General features: G+C 32.8%; 2 protein-coding genes across 2 annotated transcripts in view; one reads left to right on the forward strand and one right to left on the reverse strand.

Annotated features, from left to right (window-relative positions):
- LOC127702154 (lysophosphatidic acid receptor 6-like) overlaps positions 1 to 8,496 on the forward strand; it is a 36,920-nt gene extending 28,424 nt beyond the window's left edge. Inside the window, exon 2 of the mRNA XM_052206259.1 lies at positions 6,679 to 8,496. Within this exon, the coding sequence (XP_052062219.1) occupies positions 7,324 to 8,439 (1,116 nt within the window). The 5' untranslated portion in view covers positions 6,679 to 7,323 and the 3' untranslated portion in view covers positions 8,440 to 8,496. The remainder of the gene's footprint in view (positions 1 to 6,678) is intronic.
- Positions 1 to 12,773, reverse strand: part of LOC127702833 (complement C3-like) — a 233,275-nt gene that overhangs the window by 84,138 nt on the left and 136,364 nt on the right. The window lies entirely within an intron of this gene.

Consider the following 12,773-nt stretch of genomic DNA (forward strand, 5'->3'; position numbering starts at 1 on the left):
ATTAAGTTTTTGGATTTTGGGCCCCGTTTTTAAATTGGTCCACATTGAGGTCCAAAGGGTCCAAAATTTAACTTTGTTTGATTTCATCAAAAATTGAATTATTGGGGTTCTTTGATATGCCAAATCTAACCGTGTATTTAGATTTTTAATTTTGGGTCCTGTTTTTTAAATTGGTCTACATTAAGGTCCAAAGGGTCCAAAATTAAACTTAGTTTGATTTTAACAAAAATTGAATTTTTGGTGTTCTTTGATATGCTGAATCTAAACATGTGTTTAGATTTTTGATTATGGGACCAGTTTTCAAGTTGGTCCAAGTTGGGGTCCAAAATTAAACTTTGTTTGATTTCAACAAAAATTGAATATGTGGGGTTCTTTGATATGCTGAATCTAAACATGTATTTAGATTTTAGATTTTTGGCCCAGTTTTCAAGTTGGTCCAAATTGGGGTCCAAAATTAAACTTTGTTTGATTTCAACAAAAATTGAATATATGGGGTTCTTTGATATGCTGAATCTTACCATGTATTTAGATTTTTTATTTGTGGGCCCGCTATCAAATTGGTTCATATTGAGGTCAAAAGGGTCCAAAATTAAACTTTGTTTGATTTCATCAAAAATTGAATTATTGGGGTTCTTTGATATGCCAAATCTAACCGTGTTTTTAGATTTTTAATTTTGGGTCCCGTTTTTTAAATTTGTCTACATTAAGGTCCAAAGGGTCCAAAATTAAACTAAGTTTGATTTTAACAAAAATTGAATTCTTCGGGTACTTTGATATGCTGAATCTAAACATGTGTTTAGATTTTTGATTATGGGACCAGTTTTCAAGTTTGTCCAAGTTGGGGTCCTAAATTAAACTTTGTTTGATTTCAACAAAAATTGAATATATGGGGTTCTTTGATATGCTGAATCTAACCATGTATTTTGATTTTGGACATTGGACCATAATAGGTAAATTAAAAAAATTGAAGTTCTTTGACCACATTCTTTCTGTGTCAGAAACCTATGCTGTGTCAAATATTTAATCACAATCCAAATTCAGAGCTGTATCAAGCTTGAATGTTGTGTCCATACTTGCCCCAACTGTTCAGGGTTCGACCTCTGCGGTCGTATCAAGCTGCGCCCAGCGAAGCATTTTATTTACTCTTTTAAGAACCTTCTCAAAGACAAAAAGCAAAATAATCTTGCAAAGCTCTTTAAATTTACTTCTTGTTCTGTCTCTCAATAACCTATATTTTAGTGATTGCTTGCATTTCATATATCCCAGTGACTTTAAGATTAAGGATACAACCGAAACTAGAACGTCTGCTTCATATCGTAATCTTTTCCTTGATGTATGACTTCAAACTAAAATCTATGACAAACGTGTTGATTTCAACTTTCCCATTGTCAACTTCCCATTTCTCAGAAGGAACATACCATCTTCCCCATTGTATGGCTTTTACGTATCTCAATTTATACGTTACGCTAGTGCATGTTCACACCGTACGGAGATTTCACAGTCGAGCGTTCCTTAAACAAACACTGCACAAGCAGATGTATGAGGAAGAACGACTGAAATCGGCACTACACAATTTTACGGTCACCATCACGAATAGGTTGACCGATACATTGTGTCTGTGTCTGGACTCTCTAGCGTGCTAAATCTTTATATATCAGGATAGTCATCTTTACCGATTGTGTCCTAATCTTGATTATGACATTTTGAATTAGGCTGATTCGACTTGTGGATTATGCATACATAATAAGAGACGCTTACCCTGTCGACGTACCGAGTCCTTTTCCTTCTGGAGTTTATTCGATTGCCTCAGTTTTTGATTTTTCGCTTGATTTGTATCTTCTTGATAGATTTTTAAGATCTGCTCATCGGTAAACTACTGTTTCCCCGAATTTTCACAATTAACAACATTTAAACAAATACAAATAAAATCAAGGCTTAGAAATTGCTGTTGCAGATAATTTTGTTATACTTTTTTCTTCCCATTTAAAGTTGTTGTATTTAAGGTATACCCACACCGAAATCAGAGTTCTCGAAAAGTGGTGGTTCGAAGGTTTCGACCACCAAAATTTTGCGAAGGACTGACACAATTTTGGTATTTTGCAATAGAAATAATAGTGAGGACCAGCAGATTCTCTTTAAGGACCACCACGAGGAAAAAGATTTAGAGAACTCTGACTGAAATATAATATCTGAAAGCTTGTTCATATTGATACTTTCAATATATTGTTGAATTTTTATTTACAATATCCTTCTCATTAAATTTTTTAAACACTAAACATTGCGGGAAAAGTCAACCAAAACTTCACTTCTAAGTTTTCTATATTCATTTATTTTGATCAAATGTTAGGATCTATTATGTAATGATAAACCTCATATAGTATACAATTACGTTGTTAGCCTGTTATACTATAAATTTAAGTAATGATTTAGGGACTTTTTGAAATTAACACTGCTCGTGCAAAAGTTTCAGCGGAAAATGACCTGACTTTATTAAAAACAATACCAGATAATCTACACAACTAACAAAAACATTTTACATAGTGGTTAAAGCAGTAATCTCATTCTGCTTTGCTATTTTCTAATGTCTTACTAACAGAACTTTTTTTTCCTATTCTGTTTCAGAGATCAAAAATACCTAATAGCTCCAAAGTATAACTAATGTGTTCATACATAAAATCAAATTGCTCTGTATAACAGGGAGTAGTATATCAAAGCTAATTAACAAAAACATGTCTTTCAATAATACATATAGCATCAAACGATAATTGAAAAGTTTTGTTAAAATTAACAGAACAATACGCCAAATGTGGGATTCAATAAATAATAATTGGCCATAAATTTCTGGATAAAATATGAACTTTGAAACAATCAGTTTTTTTAAACAGATTACGTTTTGATGCGAGTATTGCTGAAACGCAAGATGTCAAGTTTCATTACCTTTAAAAGACGGTATAACACTACACATTAGCATTAATGAGCTTTTAAAACCAATACTAACCAATTAAATCAAAATGGAAGTGATTAAATATTATTATTGATTGCTTGAATATTGTCAAAATAAACTATAGGAAAACTAATAAAGTTTTGGAAGACACTGGAGAGATGTTATTATTGAAACGTAAACAAATTTTATCATCAGTGTATTATGAATCCTTAATTCTTAATATTAATGAGCAAAAAACGTTTTATACTGATATTTTTGGCGCACGGTACGCCTTTCTGAAATATTTAGAGCCAAAATCTGTTCAATAAATGACTATAGGAGGGTTGCATCCCTGACTTAAGTACAATTAGATAACATACGTTAGAAATTCGAAAATAGGATGATACAGATTCATGACCTAGTATTTTGTGACACCAACATGACTTGAATCGCACGAGATAAAACAATTAAAAAAAGTCAAAACTCTTAAGAACTAGAGTAAATTAAAAATTTTCACACACGAACTGAGATACGCTTCTACTGACACCGTTAGAGCAGGAACTGCTGGCCCTTTTGGAGTACCAGAATTTACCACGGGTTTTGGTGGTTATCGTGTTGGTCCATTTTTAACTTTCTAGCTAGTGTCTTGCAAACTATTTGTATGAACTTCGTTTGATCATGGCGTGTTTCATCTTCATCGACTCGTGGCTTTTATTGCCTCCTGTGCATCTCCTTCTGTTTTCTTAACTATTGAAGCTAAAACCTATTAAACAATCTAATGCCGTGTATTTCTAAGTATTCCAGTTATTTATCCATTCCACAGTATTTATTTCGTACTCTTTTGTTCAATAGTGATCTTCTTCTTACGCTTCCGTAATACCTGAGTTCAACCCCTGGTTTTTAGTGGGATTCTTTTTGGTCAGTCTTTAGTTTTCTGTTATGTGTTTGGTCATTCGACTAATGAGTATTGATAAGCCCCGTTGTATCATCTGCCTCTTTTAAAAGGTGTCACGAGTTTTAAAACGGACTTGTGGTAGTTGGGCATATAGGCTATTCTTTTTAGTCATGAACTTGCCAACGACATTCAGACTCATGACTGGTTCTTTTGTCCTGATTTATTTAAGTTTCTGTTTTGTTTTACTAATTTGAAGTAATATCATGATTATGTAGCCAATATTAAAATAATCGTTTTCAATTTATATTCATCAACTAAAATATTCTTGTCATTTGTAATAGTTGAATATGTCTTACGGATTTGCTGTTTTTCGTGACACGTTTTCAGCGAATTCAATTAAGTGAAGCTACAAAATGTGACAGTTTCCCAACCAGTTTCAATCTTACAAAACTGATTTGTTAATCAAAATTACTCAATCCCGAATGATTCCGTTTTTACAGGAAAAATCATTTTTGAACATAATAAATTACGCAATATTTTGTGGTGAACATTGAAGTTTGTAACTGAGTAGGTACAAATTAAAACTTAAGTTTGTAATTCTAATTCTTCTTTATTCCTTCTGCATTTGATATTGATATTAGAGCTTCATTTTATTGACCTCTGTTTTCCATCAATAAAGAATTGGAAAACCCTAAGAGCATTTTTTAATATATGTACTATCTTACTAGTATTTCAAAAGCATGTTATTGTTTTACTTAAAGTATAACTTCAATAACCCACATAGTATAAACCGTTTTGATCATTGTTTAAGACGATATGGTGACAAAGGGCGTTAAATAACATCCCTGTGGATATGCTTAATATAAAAGAAATATGTTGAAACATCAATCTCATTTTGACTGATTTACAATTTGTAATTTTGAAACCAGTGGGGAAATCCGACAGATTCCTCATTTTGTATTGAAAAATTCGGACAAAGTGCAATTTCCCCAACATTAAGGTACTTCCCGTTTATTCTTCATTGAAGTAAAAATTTGGGAAGAAAGCTGTAAGTTTTAAAGCGATATCACGGAATATTAGCTTCATGAATTATTACTAGTATTTAAATTTCGGAGTTTCGAATATCAGACTGTTTGAAAATATAGATTCAACATTCCAAGATTTCCAACTTTTTGCTAAAAAATCTAAGTCAATTTACACCTTCTAAAAAAAATAAAAGCAACGCTCAAATTACTCATGAATAACATTTGATATTTTGCTTAACATTTAACCTTTCACTTCTGTTTGAGCTCTTGACCTCACTTCATACGATAGATTACCAAGCCTACTGCGAGACAAGAAAACATCATCCGAAGGTGATTAATTTGATGCAGCAATAGCTACTCTTAAAATTTATTTTAATCACAAAGAATGTTAAAACAAATTCGACAGCTTTTAATCTATAATGCTGTAAAGTGAGAAGTTTTTGTGTTTTTATTTTTTGTTTTGCAATTTTCTATTTATCCCAGAATATACCATCGCGTAATTTTATTTTAAGAAATATCAGAATGTGCGTCACTTCACCATCTAATATCTTGACCTTTATGAGCAACACGACGGGTGCCACATGTGGAACTGGATCTGCTTACCCATCTGAAATCACCCCGGCTTTTTTGGTGGTGTTCGTGTTGCTCAGTTTTATTTTCTATTTTATGTTTTTTGTGCTGTTGTTTGTCTCTTTGTCATTTTTCATTTTTGGCCATGATATTGTCAGTTTGACTCGACTTATATGAGTTTGAATTTCCGTTTGGTATCTTTCGCCTCTCTTTTACACCTCGAACTTGACAATAAGAATAGATTGAGAAGATAACTTTAAGAGAAAAATAAAAGCTTTCAGCTTTTTTGCTAACTTTTTATTGTGAACTCTCAAGTTCTATGTAGCAACATTTCAGCAGAACTTGCATTTTGAGTAATTACCTCCAAGTTGATACAATATTTCAGAGCTTGAGGGTCTCATCATGACGGCCTTGGTAGATATTTGATGTTTACAAGGAAGCTATTGAACTAAGGGTTCCTAATGGTATAGTTGACATCATCCCTTCGAAAGTCTTACGGGCGCCATCATGATTTGGTTGACGTTATGGCATTCCTGTGTCACGGATGACCAAGGATATGTTTCAAATGGTGTAGCCACAATCCCGTCCCGTACTTGCAATGAGCAACTCGACGGGTGGCGCATGCGGACCATTATCCCGCAAAAAATAAAATCGTCTGCTTTGGTGAGGTTCGTGGGGCTCAGTATATAGTTTTATATGTAGTATTTTGTGAACTGTATGTCTTGTCATAGTTTTTCGGGTTTGTTTTGCAATGGTTTTGTCGGTTTTTCTTTGACATGATTTTTGTCTGCCCCTTTGGTGTCTTTTGTCTCTTATTAACAGTATTCAATTTTGCATCACTCAACTTAAAAAATGAAATGGGTAGTGATTAAACTCTAAGGATTATCCAACGATATTTAAGTTTGTTTTGAAATATAACGGTTAGAATACACCAAAACAAACCCAAAGAAATAAATAAAAACCCATGCATCTTATAAAAAAAGAGATGTGGTATGATTGCCAATGAGACAACTATCCACCAAAGTTCAAATGAAGTGGATATAAGCAATTATAGGCAACCAAACGACCTTCAAAGATGAGAATGTTCTTTTCTTCTTCATTGCCTAACAGTGACCTCTGCTTGTTTAAATCCTCTTTGTTTGATCTTTGGTAAAACCTAGTTTTGATGACAATCATACCACGTCTCCTTGTTTTCATATTCTTCAATTTAGAAAAAATTTTGCAAAAAAATATGCAAACCATAACTTATATTTTTTCCATTACAGGTCATTTGGAATAAGCCTGAACAGTTATAGTATAAATCGGAAAAAAAATATAATGGAGGGATACTAGTTCAAAAGATACGGATTTGGTTCTGGAGTCGTTGTGTGTATGTGTTTTTTAACTATATATTATGAATACATTAAAGAAGGCACGCTAGAATATTAGGAAACAAACGAAATATTAAATATTTACGTTTCACATTTAATCGTCTATATCCTTTGTTAATTTCAACTTTACTTTCGAAGATTTTTGTACATTCCTCCTTGATAAATGGATTTAATTCAATATCCAATTGAAATAAGTATATAAGAGAAGATTTATACAATATACTCTAGTTTTATTTAGGAAATCGACATCTAAGTCAAAAAGCGAAGACTGAAAGATAAACGTCAGCATCAATCAGTTATAACACAGTTAAAATATTCAAAGAAATTTTTGAATTAATCGAGTAGAACTAATATGATTGACTTCTAGAAATTACAAAATTGCTCATTGTGTAACCGAACTGTATTGCATTCGTAAACAAAACATATAATCACAAAGGAGACAAGTTAATTTGATTTATCGTCAACCACTTCGGAGGTTAACCTGGCTTTCCTCATATAAAATATTACTTTTAATTAACATTCTAAGGAAGTTCCTTAATCATGGAACACGTTCAGAATTGTACAGTGCTTACAGTGAATACATCAACAGACAATTCAACTTTCATAGAAATGGCAATGAAAATAGAAAGGATGCAGCAACTGTTATATGGAGTAATCGTTCCAATGGTTTGTGCCTTTGGGTTTGTTGGTAATATCCTAAACGTAATAGTATTTACAAAAAAGAAAAGCAACAAGACGTTAGATGACGTTGAATACTGCACAACTATATGCCTGGTGGCTTTGGCAATATCGGACATGATGTTTTGTCTGACAACTTTCCCGAATGCGTTTCTGTTACAACGACATCTTTATCAGAGGTCAGAATTCATGCTTTATTATCGGATGTACAGTATCACTGTCATAAGCACATTTATTATGAGTAGTACAATGATGACAGTGCTGACTGCATTTATGCGTTACCTGGCAATCTGCCATCCGTTCCGCTCCAGACAATTCATTACAATTAAATCAACAATAACCGCCATTGTGATTGCATATCTTATATCATTTGCATTCAACATACCGTACATATGGCGTTTTCGAACGGTAAATTACTGCATAAATATAGATTATCTAGTAACAATTGAGAATGGAACTTTATTTTTTAAAACTACGTTTGTTTATGTCTACAAAATACTTTGGGCTATATGCGGAAACTTTATTCCACTGATAGTACTCTTGTATTGCAACATCCGACTGATCAAAGCATTGCATTTGAGCAAACAACTACGCTTACTCCATAGTCGTGACGACACTTCCTGTCTATCTGCGCACAGACGAATAAACATTACCCTGATCACGATCATCATACTATTCTTTATACTGGTGGCTCCATCAGAGATAACAAAGTTTATCTTTTACATCATGAAAGAGCATACAACAGATTTATACACATACAGAGTAGTTTCTGACGTCACGAATACACTACAGTCTATTAACTTCTCGGTCAACTTCATTCTGTACTATGTGATTATTGCTCCATTCCGTAAAACCCTCCATGAATTCGTGTGCGCATTTAAAAGACCAAAACGTAACACAATGACACGTGATCGTTCTTCAAATAGCGGGAAACAAACCGTTGTATTGTTATCTATCAGAGATCCAAACAAGTTGTAAGAACAATATTATTCTTTTTTGTTTTATTTTCAAAATAAAAGTTTATTTCAAATTTTGCAAAAAATCTTTATAGATACTGTCTGATATTCAGCTGCAACAAAAAGTATATCATAAAGCATTTGTCCTACTATAACAATGATTTGATTTTTTTTTATATTTCAGTAGGCAAACAGGTGTCTGTAGAATAACTATCATCAGGTCATATTTCGTTCGAGATCAAAAGTTTGAGAAGCCCCGAGAAATTCATTTTGGAAAGTAAAAAACAAAACAGACGAAAGCGTCTAGGATCGAGTTCATAATTTATCCACATTGGACAGCAGCATGTTTCTAATATAATTAGAGGCTCAAATAATTTTGCATTAAAAATTTGCAAAAGCATTTCACTAAGCATAAAGTATAGAATTTTTAATTAAAAAATGGCATGATTCTTTTATCAGCAGATTAATTACTCAAGATTACAAACATTAACGGCGAGCAATCTGGAATACAGTATTACCAATATTGTTGAACTTTACCAATTGTTTTGTCTCACGTAAATTTAGGCAACAGTAGTTTACCGATGTTCAAATCTTGTAAATCGATTCAACAGAGACATAGCAATGTAGTAAACAAAAACTGAGGGAATCGCACGCACTCCAAAATGAACAAGACTTGGTTCACTATGTTATACCGATACTATAGAGTAAAAGGCTTTTACTTAAAATCCTTTTTATCATATATATACATTTTTATGTCGGTGGAGTTCTTGACTCATTGACGTTTACTTAATCTCTCCCTTTTTCACACAAATGTCATTATTTCTGAAATATTTTTTATACAGATTGTCAACGCCATTAGTCATATAAAGCTTATATGAATTTCTTATTGTATTGTAACCATGTATTTCTTTCGACCGAAAAAAACCCCGATGAAAATGAGGTTTCCCACAGATTTTAGTTAGAACATAACCGACGTCATTGTCGTAATATTTTACGACAATACTTTGGAATGATTCATCTTTCCAGAGTGTCTCCAGATCATGATTGATAAATATTATGGAATGATTCATCTTTCCAGAGTGTCTCCAGATCATGATTGATAAATATTATAAAAAGTTTCGTACTTTTAAAGAACAAACAGACAATCCGATTGTAATGTTCCCTTTGCGAAATAAATGAGTAATTCCCATAAAGGAACATCTAAATATTATTCCTGCAACGAGTAATTCACACTCACCCATAATTTACAAAAGGAAAATGCGAGATGTTAACCGGTGGTACTGGTCCAATGCCTAACGTTATATAAAAGGCCTATCACTATGTAAACACATGATTTAACATATTTTTCACAGCAAAACTAGAAATCCCACATATACATGAATATCATTCCTAAAAGTGTAGTTGTTTATAAAATCACAAATTCGTAAATAACTCCTTTTGTTCTAACATAAAAAAAAAAAAGACAACGAAAATCTCCAATCTTTGAACTGGACACCTTTATACTCTACAACAATCCTGACAAAGAACGATATACTGCCGGGTCGTCAAAATGTTCGACTAGACATCTTTTTAAAGTTCTTACAACCTTTTTTTTCTACAGAATAAAGATGGTCTTCAGAAATATTATGATGAGGTATATTCAATAAAAAGTGTCAAACAGATGTGGATTCTTCAAAATTCTACAGATCTACTCCAAATTCGTCAATCACATTCTTTATAATTAGTAGTAATTGTAGTAATATCTAAACCTTTGATGTTTCACTACTTTTCTCATGCTCAATTGAACGATTTTATACAAAAACGGGAAACAGACAAAATTCCTTGCATTGGGACAAGGAAAACTCTTACCTTGTGAAGAACTATGATGACTCCCACAACAAATACACCAATGATAATATCATCAAAGTGCTGGCCTTTTGGATCGACAACATATTTGTTTGGGTTGTTGGTTAGATATTTCAGCAGACAGTCGTAATTCCTATGGTTCTAATTGTGCCTCCCTTCTGGCCGATTTGTTTTAGTACTCATATGAAGCAGAATTCATACGAAACTGTCTTCAAGATAAAAAAAAAAAAAGAAAAAAGAAGCTGTTCTGTCAGTCAATAAACAACATTTCAATGAGTGGTTCTACCTCATATATCCCATTGAACTTGATATAAAGGATATTCTCAAAATTAGAAGCCTGCTTCATATCTTTCCTTGATATTGACACAGGTGGGCGACTGCAAACAAGAATCAATCAATCAAACGTCAACTTTCCAATTGTCATCTTCCTTTTTTCAGCAGTAATATACCATCTGATCCGTCGTATGGCTATACCGTATCTCAGTTAATACGTTACGTTCCTCCGAATTCAAACTTTGCTTAGTTTACAGGGGTCTGCTGCATTCACAACAGAGTAATGAGGAGGAACAACTTCATTCGACATTACATAAGTTTAACTTTTAAACTATCAAGAATTAGTTGACTCAACTCACTAGAGACATATTTCGCTGGCTTAGATCTTTAGATTTGTAATTTTACCGATTGTGACATTTTGACTCAATGTGGATTTCCATGGCGGGTGATTTATGCATAATATAACACGCGTACCCAGTCGATGCAACTGGTCTCGCTCGTTTCGAGTTCTTGCGATTCCCTCAGTCTTTGTGTGTTACATTTATTTGCCTCTTCTTAATCGATTTACGAGATTTGAGCATCTGTAAAACTACTGTCGTCTGAATTTATATAATCTCTATAATTCCTTCTTCTGTCTTTCCAATACGCTGTTTGATTGCTATATTACGTATCGACTGATTGTCTACACAATATCAAACACTATCATCATATTTCTTTTATAACGTCAACATACATGGTGTACATTGTCGAAATCGCGATGTGTACTGGGTCGACACAGTATCGATTGAATATTGTTTACATTGCGGTTTTAGTACATTGACATCGTGTTGTACACATGACAATGTAATCTCAAAAAGTTGAAGATAGGAGATAATAGTAATCAGGGAATATATTTTCTATTATATTTTATCATTTTTGTCAGTGTTCAACAGTTTCTTTTTAATCCATTCAGTATCAGTTTAAGTAAGAAAACAAGTCACATTTAGTATTATTATCATTATCTAATTCAGCTTTCTTTTAACAAATTGTAAATAATATAAATATCCTTGTGAATTACAATCAAAAACAAAAATAAAGTGGCCAGCAACAAAACTTTGGAGATAATAAATCACATGAACTAGCACTCTTCTATCATTGTCGTAATATAATTATTTTCAATTCATTCGTTGAAATGCAGATTAACAAAAAAAAGTAAAAATAATTCCTTTGATTATGGTCAAAACGAAAAGTAAAATATCGGTAGAAAAGAGCAACATCATATCTGCTTGATTCAAGTCGAGAGAAAAAAAATTGGATGCATTTATCGTTCCCTCGGGTAACATCTAATTGAGAATAATATCGCTTAAGTGAAAAATAAACCAAAAACTAAAATGATAAATAAGCAAAATCAACGTTGTTTTGGTTCAGTGATTTTTTTTGTGGTTGATGTCTGTTTAACGTAGACGCACTCTATCATTTTATTCATATTTGGCTACACATTTACATAATAAACTATTTATTCACAAGTGTAACCCCGCTACATTCTTTATGTGCCTGTTCAAAGTCAGGAGCCTGTAGTACAATGATTGTCGTTGGTTCATGTCTGTCATTGTTTTTGATAAATCAGGTCGTTTGTCTTCTCGTATAAATTGTTTCATATTTTTCTCTTCAGGGCCTTTTATAGCCGACTAAATGGTATGGGTTTTACGCATCGTTGAAAACCGTACGATGGCCTATTAATGCCTACTACCTCTTCATTTTACCTCTGGTGAATAGATGTTTATTGGCAATCATACCACATCTCATCATTTTAATATGTTATCGATCCTTTAAAATGTGAATATAATGGGTAAATGAATCTAAAACGATTTTGTCAACATCGCAGGAACAACGAGGTAAACTATATGGATTTGGTAAAGGAAGGAACGTTTAATGTTCATACGAAGTCAAAAAATTATTGCCAACATTGCAATGTCGACAAATATACGACGTGGTCAAAATACATTTTTAAAATAAACAATAAACTTTCCAGTAAAGCATTTTCTGCATTCCTATCTATCACATTGTCTCATGACAAGTTGGAGTAAAATAAAAATTGAAAGAATATTCAATCTTTGATGACTAAATTTGTGATAATATATGTACATCGCATTGTAGTTGAATAGTATGGTAGTTCTTTCTTGAATTGAACCGCCTCCATGGTCTCGTGGTAGCGTGTTCGCTTCGAGTTGGGATTTTCGCGAGTTCGAACCCCGTCCG

This window comes from Mytilus californianus, unplaced genomic scaffold (assembly GCF_021869535.1).
Source record: "Mytilus californianus isolate M0D057914Y unplaced genomic scaffold, xbMytCali1.0.p SCAF_5, whole genome shotgun sequence".
NCBI classification, from domain to species: domain Eukaryota; kingdom Metazoa; phylum Mollusca; class Bivalvia; order Mytilida; family Mytilidae; genus Mytilus; species Mytilus californianus.